Consider the following 23,289-nt stretch of genomic DNA (forward strand, 5'->3'; position numbering starts at 1 on the left):
CTTGGATTAGCAGCAGCAACAAGTGTCATGTTGGCATGTGTTGATGTGAGGCGCTGCATAAGAATTAGGGCTGCAAATCTTTGGGTGTCCCACGATTCGATTCAATATCGATTCTTGGGGTCACGATTCGATTCAAAATCGATTATTCTTTTTTTAATTCAACACGATTTTTGATTCAAAAACGATTTTTTCCTGATTTAAAAGGATTCTCTATTCATTCAATACATAGAATTTCAGGAGGCTCTACCCCAGTCTGCTGACATGCAAGCAGAGTAGTAGATTTTTGTAAAAAGCTTTTATAATTGTAAAGGACAATGTTTTATCAACTGTGAAAACATTGGACACAGTGTGTTGTCAAGCTTATGAGATGCGATGCAAGTGTAAGCCACTATTGTTCTTTTTTTTATTTGTAAAAATGTCTAATGATAATGTCAATGAAGGATTTTTAATCACTGCTATGCTGAAATTATAACTACTATTGATAGTGTTGTTGATAATATTCATTTTTGTTTCACTACTTTTGGTTTGTTCTGTGTCATGTTTGTGTCTTCTCTCAATAGCTCTGTTTATTGCAGTTCTGAGTGTTGCTGGGTCAGGTTTGGTTTTGGAATTGGATTGCATTGTGATGGTATTGCTGTGTATTGTTTTGTTGGGTTGATATAAAAAAATAAAAATAAATAAAAAAATAATAATAAAATCGAATTTTTTTTAAAAATGAGAATCGATTCCGAATCGCACATTGTGAGAATCGCAATTCAAATTTGAATACATTTTTTCCCACACCCCTAATAAGAATTGAGTAGCTTTAGGCTGACATGGATAAACACTTTCTTCATGGACATTGAGTGCATGTTACATAAAATGAGCGAAATGTAGTGCTGGTATTAACAGTTTGAGAACGCTACCTTTGAAATTCCCTGGCTGCGACTCATCTCAAATATCATGTTATTGCTGTGTTTCAGTCAGAACATGCAGCAAGCCAGCATGAGCAGGGCTTGATCTGCACATCTATACATTCTCTCTGCATGCAGCTGATGTGTGGACAAAACCTGACATCTTGTGCTTCAATAAACCGAACTGTAGTAAGGAGCCACTTCACATTCTCAGTACGGTAATTAATTAGATTACTTGTCACCAGAGGTGGGTAGTAACGCGCTACATTTACTCTGTTACATCTACTTGAGTAACTTTTGGGATAAATTGTACTTCTAAGAGTAGTTTTTATGCAACATACTTTTACTTTTACTTGAGTATATTTATAGAGAAGAAACGCTACTTTTACTCCGCTCCATTTATCTACAATCAGGTCGCTACTCTCTACTTCTACTTTTTTTTATCGATCTGTTAATGCACGCTTTGTTTGTTTTGATTTTGTCAGACACGCATTCAAAGTAGGATACGAATGCTTGCGTTTCACCAATCACATGCAGTCACTGGTGACGTTGGACCAATCAAACAGAGCCAGGCGGTCACGTGACCGTCACACGTAGAACCCGACATGTTGAAAAACTTATTGGGGTGTTACCATTTAGTGATCAACTGTACGGAATATGTACTGTACTGTGCAATCTACTAATAAAAGTTTCAATCCATCAACCAATCAATAAAAAGTGTAAAGGAAAAAAGACACTTTTTATTTCAACCGTACTTCCCGTCGAAAGCCTAAAGACTGATCGCACAGTTCCTGTCTTCACAATAAAAGTGCCGCTCCATCGCGCCTGCGCTAATAAAATAAGAGTCTCCGATAGCCAGAGCAAACAAGCTAGCAAACTACGGAGTTTGCCGCCAATGTATTTGTTGTAAAGTGTATAAAAACGAATATGGAAGCTGGACAAATAAGATGCCAAAAACCAACGACTTTAATGATGTATTAGACAGGAAGGAAGAACTTTTTTTCTCCTCCATTTGAAAACCGGGACGTTATCAGCACTACTGTCTGATTCCAATCAATGCAAGTCATCAGAATCAGGTAATACACCAACTTATATTTTTGTCTTCATTAAAGATAGTAATCTATATGTTAAACATGCATGTACATTCATTAAAACACCTTTAACATGTGAACAAAAACGGCAAAATCAATAAATATAAATTATATACTGTATACATAAAGGTATGTATATATATGATATGTGTGTGTGTATATGTATATATGAGGTAGATCACCTCGACTTGGTCATTTATTAAGTAATTGATTAACGTTGAAAAACTTATTGGGGTGTTACCATTTAGTGTTCAATTCTACGGAATATGTACTGTACTGCAATCTACTAATACAAGTTTCAATCAATCAATCAATGAATGCCTACTGAGCCTATGGTCCTGTTGAGTTATTGTGGCTTAATTTGCCTTAATTTTATTTTATTTTAATGTATTATTATTTAATATATAATATAGTTTTAGTTGCTTAAGAGATATTCCTGGCTCTGAATTTGCTCATTGCTATTTTTACTTTTTTGTGCATTATTTGTCGCCGTAATCATTAAACGAACAGGTTACTCATCAGTTACTCAGTACTTGAGTAGTTTTTTCACAACATACTTTTTACTTTTACCCAAGTAAATATTTGGGTGACTACTTCTTACTTTTACTTGAGTAATACATCTCTAAAGTAACAGTACTCTTACTTGAGTACAATTTCTGGCTACTCTACCCACCTCTGCTTGTCACTGAAAAAATAATAATAATAAAAATACTGCCGTATACTCTAAATTTGTTACTACCAACACTGAACATTATGTCAGTGGTCATAACTGTTTGTACCGTATTTTTCCGACCGTAGGGTGCACCGATTTATAAGGTGCGCTGTCGATGAGCGAGTATTTTCAGGTCTATCTTTATTAGAGATGTCCGATATTGTCCAACTCTTAATAACCGATTCCGATATCAACCGATACCGATATATACAGTTGTGGAATTAACACAATATTATGCCTTATTCTGTTTTGATGCCCCGCTGGATGCATTAAACAATGTAAGAAGGTTTTCCAAAATAAATCAACTCAAGTTGTGGAAAAAAGTGCCAACATGGCACTGCCATATTTTTTTTTTTTTTTTTTTATATGCCTCAAAACAGCAGCTTGGAATTTGGGACATGCTCTCCCAGAGATAATCCTGACACCCACTAAAACTATGAGAAATACTATACTTTGACTTTCACAAAGTGCAATATTTTTTTTAAACATGCCTCAAAAGAACATGAAGGCAAACAGCTTCAGTCCAGAGTAAACTAGAGTAATAAAGTAAACACTAACATAGTCCTCCTTTTAGTGCAAGACTGCCTGATATATTGTATAACAGGAAATCGTAAACTGGGCTCAATCTGTCCTGCGCTAACGTATTGTATGAGTAACACAAATGTGCTGCAAGCTAGTGGTGAGTGCTTGAAGTGGCTTAGCAGTCAGCCAGAGCTTCTGAAATGCTGCGTTGAGACAGGGCAGCTCCGCTCACTGCAAGCTGCAAAGTGTGCGTCATCCAAACTCCACCGTAGTTTTTACCATATTGCGTGTGTTGTCCCTGAATACAACATGGGCTTTCGCCTTGGGGATGTTTTTGTTATATTTTAGTTTTTTCTCAGCGGAGTCATTAAGTGACAACTGTATGGTACTACTTTTTTTCGGTGTTTGCTTTTCATCCATCTTCCACTTGTATTCATCGTGTATCTCCTTATGATTCTTGAAGAGGTGGGAGATCAAATTGCTCGTATTAGAGGAAGACGTCTTGGTTCCTCCTCGTATAACCAACTTTTTGCAGTCATTGCAAATTGCCAGTTTTTTATCTGTCAGACACACTTTAAAATAATCCCAAACCATAGACATGGTGTCGTTTAGTCAGTCACCGAGCAAACTCGATTGTTAGCCATGGCTACAGCACCGGCAACAACACACTCTTGTTGTTGTTATGCTGCGCTCGCGGCGGTTTGATGAGGTCATCAAGCATCGCAAGTAAACCTCTCAAGCTGCAACGTCTGTATTATGTGTGGGAGAGGGAAGAGGGGAGGAGCTGCTGACTTGGGGACGCATCTGCTCTGTACTTCTTCTTACGTCCGTGTATCGCTCCGTACAGCGGCATTTTAAAAAGTAATTAATTTTACTTTTTGAAGCTGATACAGAATATTTCCAACATTACATTTTAAAGCATTCATCGGACATCTCTAATCTTTATACAAAAGACCACCGGATTACATGTATGAGGCGCATTAAAGGGGTTGTACTATGATTTTTCATTCTACATTTAAAACACTTCCTTGTGGTCTACATAACATGTGGTGGTGGTTCTTTGGTCAAATTTTTGCAGATTATGTTTTACAGATCATCTGCAATCCTCTTTCTGACACTTGCTTAAGGATGCGCAATTTTGTGGTTGGTTTTGGCTCCACTTAAACAGCGTCTTCTCCCCCTCGTCTTTGCTAGACCGGTCAATATCCAGTCTAATGACCGTTATAAGTTGGAAGTATACACTATTTTATATTAGAAATGGGAACAGCAGAGGATGAAAGCCCACAACAAGATAGAGAAAAATAAAACGCTTATTTACTATGTGACAGACAACAATGGAAGACCAGCGCAAATTTTCCTATGCAGATCTCAGATACACATCAGCAGGTACAAATATGTAAGAAAAGTGATTTTTTGTCTCCTAATTGGTGCCATTTTGGGGTCCTTGCACACACCATAATAATATCAGTGTCTTGAAGCACGGTACGTCTGACTACAGTAGCCGTAATGCTCAGCGGTGCGGCTTCGTAGCTTACTAAAGTCGTACTAAAATATTTTGACAGACTTTTGTGAGCCGCGTGTAATGTTCTATATTCTCAATGAAACATCAAAATTTTGGGCTTGCTTGCTAAACTGTACTGCTAGCCTGCCATCATTTATTGAACAGGGACGTCAACCTGCAGCCTATACTATCTCTTATGTGTGACTGCTATCTACTGGTCACACTTTTCATTACACCTTGTACCAAATAAAATTGCTTCAAGCTTGGTAAGAACCAGAAGGAACATGTATAGTGGCGCACCGGGTTATAAGGCGCAGTGACGATTTTTGATAAAAAGGATTTCAAATGCATCTTATAGTTCGAAAAATAAACATCTGTAATCATCTGATTAATCCTTTGAATGCTTGAACGATGCCATCTTCCTTACCTTTTGGGTTGTTCTGGGTGTTGTCAAGCCCAAAGCCCGACCAGTGGTCCTGAACCACTGGGTAGCCCAGCGCACCGGAACACAATGGTTTTTGATCGTTTTCCTCCTCACCGCTGACCGGCGTCTGGTTCTCCTCTTTGTCCTGCTTGGCTGTGGGGGTGGAGGAGCCCATGACTTCCCGTTGGTTGGCGTTACAGCACGTGGCTGTAGGCTCCTCGTGCTGCCAACCTAGCAGATCAAACCACAGAATGCTAAGATACAAAGGTATTGTTATATGGTAGAATGTTATATGTTTTTTAATATAAAAACAGACAAGCGTCATGATTTGACCTCAGCTCTTGGTTAAGATATTCTTTAAAATATGCAGGTTGGATTCACAATAACACTCATCCCAGGTGTCAGCCTGATATCTATAGTAGGCTGACACATGTGATCTATACCTTAAATAGCAGTCTCTATTTCCTCTAAAACTATAAGTACGGTTGTTGCAGAATCGAACAAAAAACACTGCAGGTCTGAATGAATTACAAATGTACCGGTACATACATTGTGGCATCTCAGTATTCCTTTGTAATTTGTTTCAAAAGGTCTGAAGAAAACTGAACCATGACAACCCAAGAAAAAATTCCCATTACAAATTATGTACAGTACTCCTTCGTTTATCACTGTAATTGTTTTTGGATATGACTGTGATAAATCAATTTTTGCAAAGTAGGAGTCATTAAATATAAATCCAGTATTTACATTGCTAGACCATAAAAAAAATCCTCTTTACTCCTTTCTAAATACAATTTTCAACATTATGAGAGCCCTGTAGTCATGAACTAACACCTTTTAATGACCTCTGCAATCATTTAATCCAACATACAAACTCCAAAACCAGTGAAGTTGGCACGTTGTGTAAATCATAGAATACAACGATTTGCAAATCCTTTTCAACATATGTTCAATTGAATAGACTGCAAACACAAGATACTTAACGTTCGAACTGGAAACGTAATTTTTTTGCAAATATTAGCTCATTTGGAATTTGATGCCTATAACACGTTTCAAAAAAGCTGGCAAAAGTGGCAAAAAAGAATGATAAAGTTGAGGAATTCTCATCAAACACTTATTTGGAACATGCCACAGGTGAGCAGGCTAATTGGGACCAGGTGGGTGCCATGATTGGGTATAAAAGCAGCTTACATTAAATGCTCAGTCATTCACAAACAAGGATGGAGCAAGGGTCACCATTTTGTGAACAATTGCATGAGCAAATTGTCGAACAGTTTAAGAACAACATTTCTCTACCAACTATTGCAAGGAATTTAGGGATTTCACCATCTACGGTCCGTAATGTTATCAAAAGGTTCAGAGAATCTGGAGAAATTACTACAAGTAAGCGATGATATTACGGACCTTTGATCTCTCAGGCGGTACTGCATCAGATATCAGTGTGTAAAGGATATCACCAGATGGGCTCAGGAACACTTCAGAAAAACACTATCAGTAACTAGAGTATGTCGCTAAGTGCAAGTTAAAACTCTACTATGCAAAGTGAAATACACTTAACAACACCCAGAAACGATGCCAGCTTCGCTGGGCCCAAGCTCATCTAAAATGGACTGATGGAAAGTCGAAAAGTGTTCTGTGGTTTGACAAGTCCACATTATAAATTGTTCTTGGAAACTGTAGACGTCCTGTCCTCCGGACCAAAAAAGAAAAGAACCATCCGGATTGTTATAGGCGCAACGTTCAAAAGTCAGCATCTGTGATGGTAAGGGGGTGTATTAGTGCCCAAGGCATGGGTAACTTACACATCTGTGAAGGCACCATTAATGCTGAATGGTACATACAGGATTTGGAGCAACATGTGTTGCCCTCCAAGCAAAGTTATCATGGCTGCCTCTGCTTATTTCAACAAGACAATGCCAAGCCACGTGTTACAACAGCATGGCTTCATAGTAAAAGAGTGCTGGTACTAGACTGGCCTGCCTGTATTCCAGACCTGTCGCCCATCGAAAATGTGTGGCGCAATATGAAGCCAAAAATACCACAACGGAGACCCCAGACTGTTGAACAACTTAAGCTGTACGTCCACCAAGAACGGGAAGGAATTCCATCCGAAAAGCTTCAAAAATTGGTTTCCTCAGTTCCCAAACGTTTATTGAGTGTTGTTAAAAGGAAAGGCCATGTAACACAATGGTAAAAAATGCCCCTGTGTCAACTTTTTTGCAATGTGTTGCTGCCATTAAATTCTAGGTTAATGATTATTTGCAAAACAAAATCTAATTTCTCCGTTCGAACATTAAATATCTTGTCTTTGCAGTCTATTCAATTGAATATAAGTTGAAAATGATTTGTAAATCATTGTATTCTGTATTTATTTACAATTTACACAAGGTGTCATCTTCACTAGTTTTGGGTTTTGTAGTGATGCTGTCTTAGGCTGAGCCAATAAGTGGCCAGAACACTGTGCTCTAATTGGTTTTGTCTCACCTACTGGCCAATACTACTTTAGTATTGATATTTTCAGTTGATTTAGCCATTGTAATGCTTGACAAACTTACTTTTGGGCAAAAATGTTGTAGAATATGTTTACAAAAACAGGAAAAATCTGCAATAATGAGGCTGCAATATTTGAAGCGCGATGTGGCGAGTGACGACTGTAAATCCAATCCATCCGTTGCAGAGGCCCAAAAGGATGAACACAAAACTCATTTTACAGAGAATAATAATAGTTTTACGCGCAGAAAACAATGTGAAATACTTTTCAGAAACAAAATATATATAAATTAAGATTTAATCACGTTTGTGTTTATTGAAAACATGTTGGCAACGACGGCGATGAGCGGCAAGAGAGGAAGAAGGGAAGAGCATTGTGGGTATGAGAGGCCGTTAGGGACATTATTCAGAATGACCTCTTACATACACTACTGAAATGCTCTCACATAAACAACTGAAATGTTTTCATCTCACACACACTACTGAAACACTCTTATAAACACTACTGAAACACTCTTATACACACTACTGAAATACTCTCACAAACAACTGAAATGTTTTTCTCTCACACACACTACTGAAACACTCTTATACACACTACTGAAATGCTCTCACATAAACAACTGAAACGTTTTTCTCTCACACACTACTGAAACACTCTTATACACACTACTGAAATGCTTTCACATAAACAACTGAAAAGTTTTTCTCTCACACACTACAGAAACACTCATACACACTACTGAAATGCTCTCACATAAACAACTGAAATGTTTTTATCTCACACACACTACTGAAACACTCTTATTCACACTACTGAAATGCTCTCACAAACAACTGAAATGTTTTTCTCTCACACACTGCTGAAACATTCTTATACACACTACTGAAATGCTTTCACATAAACAACTGAAATGTTTTTCTCTCACACACAGTACTGAAACACTCTTATACACACTATTGAAACACTTAACGGCTCCCCATACGTGGACGCCACCTTCGCTCGTCGCCACATGTTCTTTCTTGAATTCAATAGTGTTTCTCTCCGTCTTTATCAAAGTGTTGGCACTCACAACTTTCTTTAGCTTATTTTGAAGTCGTACTGATGAGTCACCAAAGCGTGGAATTCTCTGTCTAGACACCCTACTTGCATAAGATACACAGGCTTAAGGGATAGTTCGTTACGTGCAATGCTTGGTCGCATGATAATCAAGATTATTACAAAAACCATAGCAACATTCTGGCAAAAAAAACTTCTCGCCGAAAACAATACAAAAAAAATCAAGCAATGTTATTAGCTATTGTATATAATATTTTAATATTATATATTATTAACTATGTATTACTGGTATTATCATATATTTGATATTATATTAGATAATACTTGACATTTGACTGAAACTTTGATGTTTGATATTATTTTATCTTTGTTGGTGATTCAAAGATCTAACGCAGTGTTTTTCAACCACTGTGCCACGGCACAATAGTGTACGGTGAGATATTGTTTGGTGTGCCGTGGGAAAGTATGCAATTTCACATAACTGGTCGGAAAAATATATTTTGCAAATCAATAATTATAATCTGCAAATAATGTGACGTTATAGAGTGTCTGTGCTGTCTGGAGATCAGCAGAGTAATCATGTAATACTCTTCCGTACCAGTAGGTGGCAGTAGGTAGCTCATTGTTTTGTAAGCCTACTTTGAGACAAGAGAATTAATAATGGTTATGGTTTAAAGTCATATCGAACAATTGCGTCAGGTATTTGATGAGAACGACATTATATTGTCAATATAGGCTATTGAGTTTTGTTTTTAACGTTCTCTGCTGGTGGAGTCCGTCATGTATGGGTTACTCGGGTCACAGGACAATAATGGAACCATTGTAAGGGGAACTTAAGTGCTGGGTACACAGGATATGATGACATGTGTTGTGTGTTGGACACCGAGAAGGGGAAAAGTAAGAGCGAGAATAAACGGAAGAAAAAGTCAGTAAGCTTTCTTTTGGTGTATTACTAAGCTTTGATTGCTAATAAGTAAAATGAGTTTCCTCCGCCGGGTGGCTCTCCCTTAGAGATAGGGTGAGAAGCTCTGCCATCCGGGGGGGTGGGGGGTGGGGGGGGGGGATCAAAGTAAAACCGCTGCTCCTCCACATCGAGAGGAGCCAGATGAGGTGGTTCGGGCATCTGGTCAGGATGCCACCCCAACGCCTCCCTAGGGAGATATTTAGGGCACGTCTGACCGGTAGAAGCCACAGGGAAGACCCAGGACACGTTTGAAAGACTATGTTTCCTGGCTGGCCTTGGAGCACCTCAGGATCCCCCGGTAAGAGCTGGACGAAGTGGCTGGGGAGAGGAAAGTCTGGGCTTCCCTGCTTAGGCTGCTGCCCCCGCGACTCGAATTTGGATAAGCGGAAGAAGATGGATGGATGGATGGATGGATGGATGCTAATAAGTGAACTAATAAATGGCGAAGAGGATGGGATAGTGTCCCCCTGGATTTTCCCAATGAAAAAAATGTGCCTTGGCTCCAAAAAGGTTGAAAAGCACTTATCTAACGTACCAGAGACTGTCTTCTTAGTGCAGGACGCTCTCCTTTGACTCATCATGGCATCCATATAGGAATCAGTCTCTTGTGGGGACGGCGTCTAATAAAATGACACAAATCAAGTGCATTATTATGATACAGAATGTAAAAAAGTCATAAAAACATCCGCTCAGCGAAGTGCATTATTCACCTTGTTTAAAACACACAAAAAACACTTTTTTAATGTATATTTTTTGTTGGTTTCTATTTTTTTGTTACTGTATTATATGTAAATTACATGTATGTGGCCAAAAAAATGTTATGATGATGCCACATATAAGTGTCTTTGCTCTCGCAATAGTTGTTTCAACGCCCGTACTTGCATGTGGGGAGCGTCTGAATTATTGCCACAATGCCTAATAATCAACCATCCACAATGACATCCCGCAGCATTCATTTTGTTCAGTGCTTGAGTTGTGGCAAGACAACTAATAGCTGCTACATCATAAGATCGCACCTGCTCACAATGTCCTGAGTAGACTATGTGGCCAAGACAAACATCTTCGTGCTGGAGAGTAACCATCCTACTCCCCAGACGTCTGATTTTTCATCTTTCCTGAATTTAAACAGGTTATATTTTGATTTTTTTTCTACATCTAAAACGCTTCCTAGTGGTCTACAGCCTAGTACCGGTCCGCAGACCGATTAGTACTGGGCCGCACAAGAAATAAAAAAATAAAAAAACATATATATTTTTTTTTTATTATTAAATCAACAGACAAAACACAATATATACATTATATATCAACATAAATCAATACAGTCTGCAGGGATACAGTCCGTAAGCACACATGATTGTATTTCTTTATAAAAAAAATAAAATAAATAACCCCTACCCCCCGTCCGTGGGACAAATTTTCAAACGTTGACTGGTAGGTAGGTGGGTAGGTAGGTCTTTATTGTCATTGCAACAAGTACCACGGAACTTTGTTTTCAGCACAAACCTGTTATGTCGTCTGTCTATCTGTGTTGGCCCTGCGATGAGGTGGCGACTTGTCCAGGGTTTACGCCACCTTCCACCCGATAGTAGCTGAAAACCCCTGCTACCCCAAAGGGAATAAGAGATAGCAAATGGATGGATGGATGGATTATCTATATATGTACATTAAGGGTACAAGCTTGTTTTGTCACCCTTTTCTCCTGTCAGTGGAGGGGCGGAGGGGCTTGGACTATTTACGGGAGACTGTTCATTCAATCGAGGTGGAAGTAGGTAAGCAGGTTGGTTGTGGAGAGTTGGAGAATAGTACAAACAGTAATTGGTGATTGTTGAGCAGCAGAGAATTTTTTTTTCATTGCTGCATTTTGTAAATTCTTATTTTTTCTTGTGTTTACTGTTCATTTTCACAGATTTTTGCACTGTATATATTTTGGTAGGGACCTAGATTTGGTCCAATAATCACCCCCAACTTGAAATCTGCGACAGACCCATCATTGGTTGCATGGTTATATCGTTTTTTTGTGCGAGCCCGCAACATTTTGCGCCAGAACACAATAATAACCCCCCCAAGAAGCGTGCCCCCAAGAAGCGTGCCCAGGACAGCAGGGGAAGGTCCTGATGTCCGAAACTGGACATCCCACTTCTGACACCAAATGTTGCGGGTTCGCTCAAAAAAACTATATAAACATTAGTATAAGCATTTTTTTAAATATTTTTTTTATTTCATTTTTTAAAAGATTTTTTTAATCAATCCAAAAAACCAATAGACAAAAATATCCTAACAATGCAATCCAATTCCAAAACCAAACCTGACCCAGCAACACTCAGAACTGCAATAAACGGAGCAATTGAGAGGAGACACAACACAGAACAAACCAAAAGTAGTGAAACAAAAATGAATATTATCAACAACAGTATCAATATTAGTTATAATTTCAGCATAGTAGTGATTAAAAATCCCTCATTGACATTATCATTACACATTCATAAAAATAAAAAAAAAAGAACAATAATGTCACAGTGGCTTACACTTGCATCGCATCTCATAAGCTTGACAACACACTGTGTCCAATGTTTTCACAAAGATAAAATAAGTCATATTTTTAGTTTGTTTAATAGTTAAAACAAATGTAAATTATTGCAATCAGTTGATAAAACATTGTATTTTACAATTATAAAAGCTTTTTAAAAAAAAATCTACTACTCTGCTAGCATGTCAGCAGACTGGGGTAGATCCTGCTGAAATCCTATGTATTGAATGAATACAGAATCGTTTTGAATCGGAAAAATATCGTTTTTGAATCATAAAAATATCGTTTTTGAATCGAGAATCACGTTGAATCGAATAAAATCGATATATAATCGAATCGCGACCCCAAGAATCGATATAGAATCGAATCGGGGGACACCCAAAGATTCGCAGCCATAATAACCATGCAACCAATGATGGCTCAGTCGCAGATTTCGAGTTGGGGGTGTTTATCGGACCACATACTCTCTTTTTAAACGATTCCGATCTATGTTGATACCTGGGTGTACTGTATCAGTAAATAGTAAGACCCTACCAAAACGGAAGCCTGTCTCAGAGTGCAGTCAATACACAAGTTCAAATAAATGTAGCATAAAAATGACCGACTTTTCATATCTTTGTAAGAATAAACTTAATTAATCTGAAAGTTACCTTGGCATTTTCATCTCGGAGGTCGAAGGTCAACTCCAGGTTAGTGACAAAATGGTCAGCAAACTCTGGATACATTTCCAGCACCTCCAAGACCTCCTCTCGCTGGATGGTGTGCAGGTCGCAGTAGCTCAGCACTCGCACATCAACACACGATTTCCCCGGTTTGGTGTAGAGATGGATCATCTCACCAAATATGTCGTTCTTGCCTTGAGAGGACACATGTGGCTGATTATAAACCCTGACACATGCCAATCAATCATCTTAGACAAGTACAATTGAATCCATAATCATTAACAAGACTGATGTGTTAATATGGAGTTTGACTGACCTAAGATGGCTACAACTACATCGTCTTTCAGGATCTCAATGGAGCCACAGTTGACAAAATACAGCGCAGTGAGTACATCTCCGCTGTGGACCAGTGTGTCTCCTGGGGGCGCATGTGTGGTCTTGAACCTCAAGGCCAGAGCCCGAAGGCAACCTTTGGTGGCACCTTGAAACACCTTACAGTCCTGCAGGAGGTTCTTGTTGAGGTGAAGGCAGACATCTGCCTGTAGGCACTCTGGGAAACCCTTCAGGAACTGAAAAACATCAGCGTGGTCTATATTGTGCCATAATCATTCTTAACAACTTCATAATTCAACCTTCAGTAGTCACAATTTAGCTGCTTCTTAAGACTTTATAGAATAATAATAACATGAAAAACATGTAACTAAAAAAGACTAGAGGGTTAAAGGAGACCATAGTACTAACAAAGCTGCATTTCAAGTGTATGTGATCAAAATTCTTTCTTGACATTATGGACACCAGGTCTATGAATGCATAATCATTTGCACCATATGTCAACTACCCCAATGACATTTTAAAGCTGGAAATTCTTCTTTCCAGATATGGTCACACAACCAGCCTTAGACAAAGCCTAACGTCTTCAGGCAGCCTGTCAAAGCTTGTCAAATATGTCAAAAATATATATATTTAATTATAAAATACTGCAATAATACAAGAAAAACTACTGTCTTGCGTTGCGTGTCTTAATCAGACTGGACCAGATAAGGGCGACTGCCGACAAAGCAATAAAAGACTGTAATTTATAGAACAGTATATGCAGTCTTTAAAAGAAACACAACAATAATGTCACCTAGTTGTATTTTATAGGTATTTCTGTGGTCTGTAATTGTTGATTTTGTTGGCAGGAATGGGTGTCAAACTCAATCACGCAGAGTTGTTACAATGTTTGTTAGGGTTTTCATGCATCTGCAATGTGTTATTTTGTAACAACAGGTTTAATAGATAGTGGTTTTTAGTCGTGTACAATTAAATTATTGGTACTGTTATTGTGTTAAGAGAGAAAGTTAAAAGGGTTTCTTATTTGGAAAAAAAATTGCCATACTCGCTTCCTGATCACCCTTGCTCATGATCACATTATAACCCACCTGGTCTTTCAGAGAATTAAGAAGTCAAAGCAGGAGGACCCCTTGTTTTTTGCAAAATTAGTGACTTTGTCCTTTATATTTAACGAGTAATCAAACGCAACAAGATAAATTCCCGCCTGGCTCATTACGATGGACAACAATTTCAGGAATCCCCACAAGAGTTTTATCAACCTTCGCAACCTTAAAATCCAAATAACCAACAGGAACATCCTTACCCTCTCCCCACTGAACCTTCCATCCCCCTATAATGGGAGCTCTCCTCCGACCATATCACCATTCCTTGGCCGAGCAGCAGAGACTACAGTATTCTACATTCAGCTCCAGTATCTCCAACGCGCGACATTATGAGAACTACGGACATTTGTCTCACCCATTGGCTGCAACATTTCCATAACCACATTCAGAGACCTCCGATAACACCCAACCGTGACCTAAGCCACACCGCAAACATCAACACTGAATATGTTGTCAAGTGCCGCGTTAATCTGATCTGCATGATCAACTGGCTGACCATCACCCACAATGACGTCTGGGTGACGGAAAAGCTTTCGGATGACTGGCGGCAAAGCATTATGCTTCTGTTCTGGAAAAATAAGTGGTATGAACTAGTGTGCAAGAACCACTGAAGAATTACTCTTCTCTTTATTCCCTAAGTTATTCACCAGGATCCTTCAGAATCAGGCCGTGTTGGCAATCAGGTCGAGATACCACACCAGCAGACAGGATCCATAATTGCCAGGTAAACCACCAAACAGTTCTCAACACTAACAGAATTTCAGGGAGTTCCACAAGGACCGCCACCTGTTCATCCCCTCCATCGACCTCAAAGCCACCTTTGACACGGTCAACTGAACTACGCTTTGAATAATCCTATGTACCCTCACTCTCCAATCGCAGCTTATATCTCTCTTCACTTCTTCTCTATTACGATACTGAGAGCTGTGTTCCGTGTCAACAATAGCGAGATCGTCTGGTTCCTCAATGCCACAGGTGCACGTCAGGTCTGTGTGGCTGCACCAGACCTGTTTACTGCATCATCGACCATCTAATGATGGCAGTGTGCACATTTCCCTGAGATTTATATCTTTGACGAGAGTCACATCGACCAGGACCGACCATACAACTTTGTTCTGCTGCTGGTACGCTGAACTAGAGGGAACCCTTTGTGTGTTCGACGAACAGGCAACAAAGAGGGTGTCAACTGGTCCAAGACCAAGCTCATGTACAGTATGTCAGTGACGGCCCTGATCGCGCCCATCGTATTTGGCTCCGAGCCCGTTGAGTTAGTTTCTTTATTGGTTTATCCGGGCTCCGAGGTCACCAGTAGGGATAGGAATCGAAAACTGGTTCTCAATGTATTCTCTTAACGATTCCTGCGGGCGGGAATGACGTCATTACACAACATCCGTGGTGACTTCAAACGCCCACGGTGGCAGGAACATGCCATAGTTTTTTTTTTTTTTTTTAACAAGATTACAACAGCGCTACTTGTAATAATTGCAAGGCTGCTATTTCATCAAAAGCAGGACATACGCGCAATATAATGTAACATTTGAACACATAGCATGCAATAAATTAATGAATGTTGCATTTTTGAACCGCTCCGATGTCATCCCAGCAGAAGACACCTGGTGTAAATACAACTTGTAATAACAAATACGGCTTCTAATGTCAGCGCCATTAAATGTTACATTATAATTGTTGCCTTCTCATTTAGAAGAAAAATGAGGAGAGACAGATTCTGACTTACTCTGAAGCAGGCAACAAAGTACGAGCTCCGGTTCACGTCTGCCGGTAGAGGAAGGTCCCCGAGCAGCACCTAAGTTTGTAGTCAAAAGCTTGGACCCATTTGCCACAGTAGATGCTCATTTTTTCTGGTGGGTGGATGTTAAATTGCAGTCAGAGAAAAGTTGCATATTTTCCTACCACTTGAATTTTTACCGTTCTTTTTATTATACAAATGAAACAAAAACAAAAATTTAAGATTGTTTAAAACTCCATTTGTGTCAGGAATTCCACTTCAAATGTGGAACTACTATGTGATATTAACTCATTACATGCAAAGTGAAATATGTCAAGCCTTTTGATATCATTTTTACGATCATTTCTCACAGTTTTTAAAACCCCACATTGTGAGATTTTCAATTCAAGGTTTTCATAAATTGTAAGCAATAATCATCGAAATTATAATACATAATTGCTTGACTCATCTCACTTTGAATGTAATCAGTAAATATAAAATGTTACTAAATGTTATTTTCTTATTTGATTTTGTTCAATTCTACAGAAAAATATATATTTCTTATATTTGTTTTTCAAAGTAGTTTTTTCTATGCTACATATTGCGCATTTTAAGACTTTAATGCTTTGTAAGGTCAAGTTACCTCCAAACTAATCCACCTTTATGTTTTCTTTTTGTCCAAATAATCGGTAAGAGAACCGATGAAGACCCGAATCAAAAGTGGAATCGGAACCGGAAAAATCTGATCAATTCCCATCCCTACCAACACACGGTACATCCTGATTCCTAAGAGGAGTAAACAGATGGCAAGAATTGCCTACCGTTGTCATTAAAAGCACCTGATTATATTTATGATGCCATGCTATGATTAGTAAACATTCCCATTTAACATTCAGTGCTGCCCAAGGGGGATGAAGTGCCTTGCCAAAGAACACAACAACAACAAAGCCAGTTTTCTGCTGTCACACTTGTTTGCAATGGTACATGACATGACAAGTAGCTGTGTTAGTACTTTGTACACATGTACCTCCTGCTCTTACCAGAGTGGTGTGATCGTTCCATTTGGCATGAGGCAGACATGGAAAAGACAAACTTATATAAGTACCTTCAACAGTATTGTGATGACAAACACTTTGGTTGGAAAAACTATGGTATTATAAAGATCGAACTGTATTTTATTGATTGAGTGATTTTGATTTGATTTATCTGAGGGCCATTCCACTGAATTGGTGCCATTTGTGTCCACAAGAACTATAATGTATAAATGCAGGATAATCCATCCATCCATTTTATACCGCTTATCCCTTTTGGGGTGGAGGGGGTGCTGGAGCTTATCTCAGCTGCATTCGGGCGGAAGGCGGCGTACACCTGGACAAGTCGCCACCTCATCGCAGGGCCATCATAGATAGACGGACAACATTCACACTCACACACTAGGGCCAATTTAGTGTTGCCAATCAACCTATCCTTATCTTTGGAGGATAAATGAACTGTTGAATATGTTTTTATAAAGAAAGCCTATCGATCTGATAAATACCATAAATACATAAATAAATCGGGCTTCACGGTGGCAGAGGGATTAGTGCGTCTGCCTCACAATACGAAGTTCCTGCAGTCCTGGGTTCAAATCCAGGCTCGGGATCTTTCTGTGTGGAGTTTGCATGTTCTCCCCGTGAATGCGTGGGTTGCCTCCGGGTACTCCGGCTTCCTGCCACTTCCAAAGACATGCACCTGGGGATAGGTTGATTGGCAACACTAAAAATTGGCCCTAGTGTTTGAATGTGAGTGTGAATGTTGTCTGTGTTGGCCATGCGATGAGGGGGCGACTTGTCCAGGGTGTACCCGCCTTCCGCCCGATTGTAGCTGAGATAGGCGCCAGCGCCCCCCGCCACCCCAAAAGGGAATAAGCGGTAGAAAATGGATGGATGGAAATAAATAAATACCATTTCAAACATTAATTTAACCTACCATAAACACTGTAAATGTTGCATTTGTTTTCTGTCCCAGCTGTTCAAAATTAAGACTTTACCATGAAATACAACAATCAAAATACTTCAGAAATGGTATACTTTGACATACTGTGTGTGTTACAGTACTATGGAATAGAATAGAATACAATAGTACTTTATTGATACCTGTGGGAAATTCAGCACCACAGTTACTACTTATTACAACGATACTTTATGTTGAATTTTTTTTTTAAACAATTTAGTTTAAAATCTACACCGATATTTAACTCAGTCCTTTTACCCTAACAGAATGTTTCTTAACAATAAGGCCGGGGGCCCATTGTTAGGCCACGTAAGCTGTTTCTTTTTTTATTTCTCAGCTGTAGTCCGTATGGGCTGCAGTGGTACTCGGTTGTAGTTTACATCACTTGTGGCTATAATGACAATTTCAAACAAACAAAATAAGTCTGGAGCCCTGTTATTGACAGTTTAGTTAAGAATATATTTATTATTAATTTAGTTTATATAAGCACAACATAAATGTATGTTATTTTTATATGTTAGGGCCAATTTAGTGTTGCCAAACAGCTTATCTCCAAGTACAGGGTTCTGGAGGAAGGGGGGAGCGTGAGTACCGGTAAAGAACCAAAGGAGAACATGCAAACTCTGCACAGAAAAACACAGAATGTGGGACCTTCTTGCTGTGAGAAGCACGACTGCTAACCCCTCTGCTACAGTGCCTCTATTTTTTTGTGATTTGAAAAACCTCATATTTTTACTAATTTTCACTGGAGATTTATCATATTTTGACATGCAAATGTTGATGCTCCCCTGACCCTCAGCATCAGACACATGAAATAAAGATGTTTGGGAAATCCCCTCATGTTTTTTGGTGCAAAATTAGAACTGCATAAAACATTATGTCGCTATTTGTTGGACAAAACAACTTAAAGCTTTGTCCAACCATCCACTGATGTATACTAGTCAGCTTTTACGGCAAATGAAAATCAGCTCCTCCTTGACTAGCAGTAATCAGTATCGACTATAACTTTATATCGGTCAACCTTTATTTAGCATAGATGCCATAAAGCTATAGTTCATGTATTTGCTAATTTCATGTGATAAACTCCCCCGTGTTACTTTCAATACCATATGTTACTCAAATGAGTAATCTTCAGCTTATGAACTTTTTTGAAAAATTAAATCAAGTGTCTTGAAATCAATCATTCAATCAATCAATGTTTACTTATATAGCCCTAAATCACAAGTGTCTCAAAGGGCTGCACAAACCACTACGACATCCTCGGTAGGCCCACATAAGGGCAAGGAAAACTCACACCCAGTGGGACGTCGGTGACAATGATGACTATGAGAACCTTGGAGCGGAGGAAAGCAATGGATGTCGAGCGGGTCTAACATGAAATGGGCCAATACACAATAATCAAAGTTTATTTAGCGCGAGTAACAACAAGCAAATGGCACCAATTTGGGGGAATAGACCCTGAATTTTATATGCCTTTTGTATGCCTCTGTTTTCATAGAACGGCAATATATATACTGTATATTCATATTCCTTATATACAGCACACTTGCACTTCAAAGTAGCCAGTCATCATATTCATATTCCTTACATACAGCACACGCACACTTGCACTCCAAAGTAATCAATCATCATTGTAAATCAAAATATTAGTTACATACCATTAGGGAAGTGCCGATCGATCAGCCACCGATCAATATCGGCCCATTTTCTTAGAAAAGTACATGATCGCCATTGCCAATAAATGCCTTTTAATGCCGATCACAAACGGCAATCTTCTCTCACTAATATTATATCTATGTATAATCCCCCTGCTCACAGCAGGGGGATTCAATCTACCATCTACCATGAATTGATTAACGTGGACCCCGGATAAGTTGCAAAACTTATCCGGATGTTACCATTTAGTGGTCAATTGTACGGAATATGTACTGAACTGTGCAACCTACTAATAAAAGTTTCAATTAATCAATCAAAAAGCAGGGGGACAGCTAGCAGCTAATCATGTCCCTACGTATAGAGCAGTGGTTCTCAACCTTTTTTCAGTGATGTGAACATTTTTTTAATTCAAGTACCCCCTAATCAGAGCAAAGCATTTTTGGTTGAAAAAAAGAGATAAAGAAGTAAAATACAGCACTATGACATCAGTTTCTGATTCATTAAATTGTATAACAGTGCAAAATATTGCTCAGTTGTAGTGGTCTTTCTTGAACTATTTGGAAAAAAATATATAAAAATGACTAAAAACTTGCTGAAAAATAAACAAGTGATTCAATTATAAATAAAGATTTCTACACATCAAGTTAAAGTGCCCTCTTTGGGGATTGTAATAGAGATTCATTTGGATTCATGAACTTAATTCTAAACATTTCTTCAAAAAAACAAAAAAAATCTTTAACATCAATATTTATGGAACATGTCAACAAAAAATCCAGCTGTCAACACTGAATATTGCATTGTTGTATTTCTTTTCACAGTTTATGAACTTACATTCATATTTTGTTGAAGTATTATTCAATAAATATATTTATAAAGGATTTTTGAATTGTTGCTATTTTTAGAATATTTTAAAAAAATCTCACGTACCCCTCGGCCTACCTTCAAGTACCCCCAGGGGTACGTGTACCCCCATTTGAGAACCACTGGTATTGAGTGCAGAGCTGCTCCCCTGTTAATAACAAGCACCTCCATTACGGAAACTAAACTGCATTTCTATATTTCTTAATAAGGAACTGCGCTTTTTGGGGGAATTTTGCCTAAAATTCACAATCTATATGACAGACAAGAATACCGTATTTCCTTGAATTGCCGCAGGGCATATAGTATGCGCCTGCTGTGAATTACTGCCGGGTCAAACTCGCTTCCCAAAATAATTAGCGCATGCTTAGTATTACCGCCTGGTCAAACTTCAATGTCACGAGTGACACTTCCCCTGTCATCATTTTCAAAACGAAGGAGGCTGATTTCAATATTGGTAATTTGAAATCACATAAAGGGAAGCTATTCAGTAAGATTTGAAGTCCAAGCTCACATCACACTCAAATTTTTACTGTATGCCTCTGGTATGTGCCATAAAACCCTATCAAAAAACATCCAAAAAGCACCAACAATATTCAATTTACATTTTGTGACCTGAATACTAACCAAGTATTAGCGATAGTGTTATAAGCTCAAATGTTAAGGACCTACTTTTAGTGGTGAATCGATCACATAGAGCAGGGGTGTCAAACTCAAATATAGAGTGGGCCAAAATTTAAAACTGAACAAAGTCGCGGGCCAAGGTTGAACAAATTAACCTTTTAATAGGGACCCAAACAAGTTTTGCATTGAACATAGAACAAGCAAGGCTTATATACAGTAACTTTTTATTGACATGCAAAATCCAGTTTCAAATAATAATAATAATAATTAAAAAATATCAATGGCATATCAAATAAAATGTAAATATACATGTAATGCCTCTTTTCTATTTGCAGCTTTCTGAGGTAAATATCAAAATATATTGTAGCGTCCCCAAAAAGTTAGCTCTGCAAGGGGTTCTGGGTATTTGTTCTGTTGTGTTTATGTTATGTTACAGTGCAGATGTTCTCCCGAAATGTGTTTGTCATTCTTGTTTGGTGTGAGTTGACAGTGTGGCGCGTATTTGTAACAGTGTTAAAGTTGTTTATGCGGCCACCCTCAGTGTGACCTGTATGGCTGTTGACCAAGTATGCCTTGCATTCACTTATGTGTGTGTAATAGCCGCATATATTATGCAAGTGGGCCTGCACCCTGTTTGTATGGAGGAAATGCGGACGTGACGACAGGTTGTAGAGAATTCCTAAGGCAGTGCCTTTAAGCCACGCCCTCAATATTGTTGTCCGGGTGGAAATCGGGAGAATGCTTGCCCCGGGAGATTTTCGGGAGGGGCACTGAACTTCGGGAGGATTGGCAAGTGTGAGAAATTGCGATGTTACAGCGGCACCGCTGCTGTGTAATAACGGCGGGCCAGCTGTAATGTTAATTTGATATTGCCTCAAGGGCCAAATTAAATTACACAGCGGGCCAAATTTGGCCCACGGGCCAGAGTTTGACACCCATGACATAGAGGTAACTACTTCATGCTGCTATATTGACATCAGCCAGTGAGCTGGTGCATCGCCTGTAAACTGGTAAAAAATGTATTCTACATTATAAATCATGTCTTTTACCTGGATAGTGGATGTGGACATAAACCGAGAAGTTAAACCTGATGAAGGCACGAAAGAAGCTTGTATGGACCCAATTTTTATTATAACACTTCGATTATGATATCTTCATCTATATGGGGATATATGAACATCCCATCAGCCGTCATCCCAAAGGAAGTGTTTGTTCTATGTTTTTTGGATTTACAGTACTTGTTGTTGAAGGAAAAAGCAAAGGTTGTGTGTGATGTGTTTTCCGCGTATGCCTAAAATGAGCAATATAGCGCTTTTCTCTAGTGACCTAAAAGCGCTTTTACATAGTGAAACCCAATATCTAAGTTACATTTAAACCAGTATGGGTGGCACCGGGAGCAGGTGGGTAAAGTGTCTTGCCCAAGGACACAGCGGCAGTGACTAATATGGCGGAAGACGGGGATTGAACCTGGAACCCTCAAGTTGCTGGCACGGCCACTCTACCAACCAAGCTATACCGCCCCATAAGACCTTGATGGAGGTGTTTGGATGTTTTTTAGAGCACCTTGTAGACAGAATAGTTAAAAGTTATAGTACCAATGATTGTCACAGACTACCATAGGCCGCCCCATTGTTAGCGGACTTTAGCTACTGTTTATTAGTTGTGGGTTCTTCCGAGGATGTTGTAGTCGTAATGATTTGTGCAATCCTTTGAGACATTTGTGATTTGGGGCTATATAAATAAACATTGATTGATTGATTGATTGAAGAGTGTATACGTGTTTGTCTCTTATAGGGATTGTGAATGATGGGCAAAATTTCATCATTATCAAGTATTAGGACGAGGCTTAACATATTACACACTGAGAGCAAGTGGGAGCAAGCATGCTAATAGCTAAGGTGGCCACTAGGCTAGCTGTAAACAATAGAAGAAATAAGTTCTTAGTAAAGTTGAAGATGTTTAGATAGAAGCATTTTACAGCAAAAAGTAGAAAGCTATTAACCGGAAATTTGCAAGTAGATTAGTAAGACTAGAGACAGGACAATATTATAACTGTTGGTGTGTCAGCATTGTCGCGTATAGCAGTGGTTCCCAACCTTTTTTCACTGATGTACCCCCTGTGAACATTTTTTTAATTCAAGTACCCCCTAA

At 38.9% G+C, this 23,289-nt stretch overlaps 1 protein-coding gene across 3 annotated transcripts in view; it reads right to left on the reverse strand.

Annotated features, from left to right (window-relative positions):
• Positions 1–23,289, reverse strand: part of kcnh7 (potassium channel, voltage gated eag related subfamily H, member 7) — a 104,093-nt gene that overhangs the window by 9,943 nt on the left and 70,861 nt on the right. For 2 of the 3 annotated variants that reach the window (XM_061904687.1, XM_061904685.1), the window contains 4 exons: positions 13,163–13,415; positions 12,835–13,040; positions 10,193–10,277; positions 5,147–5,374 (listed from right to left, as the gene is read on the reverse strand). In XM_061904687.1, coding sequence (XP_061760671.1) covers positions 5,147–5,374; positions 10,193–10,277; positions 12,835–13,040; positions 13,163–13,415 — 772 coding nt within the window. The remainder of the gene's footprint in view (positions 1–5,146; positions 5,375–10,192; positions 10,278–12,834; positions 13,041–13,162; positions 13,416–23,289) is intronic. The other variant, XM_061904686.1, reaches the window with a different exon arrangement.

The sequence above is a fragment of the Nerophis ophidion genome, linkage group LG06 (genome assembly GCF_033978795.1).
Source record: "Nerophis ophidion isolate RoL-2023_Sa linkage group LG06, RoL_Noph_v1.0, whole genome shotgun sequence".
NCBI lineage: Eukaryota > Metazoa > Chordata > Actinopteri > Syngnathiformes > Syngnathidae > Nerophis > Nerophis ophidion.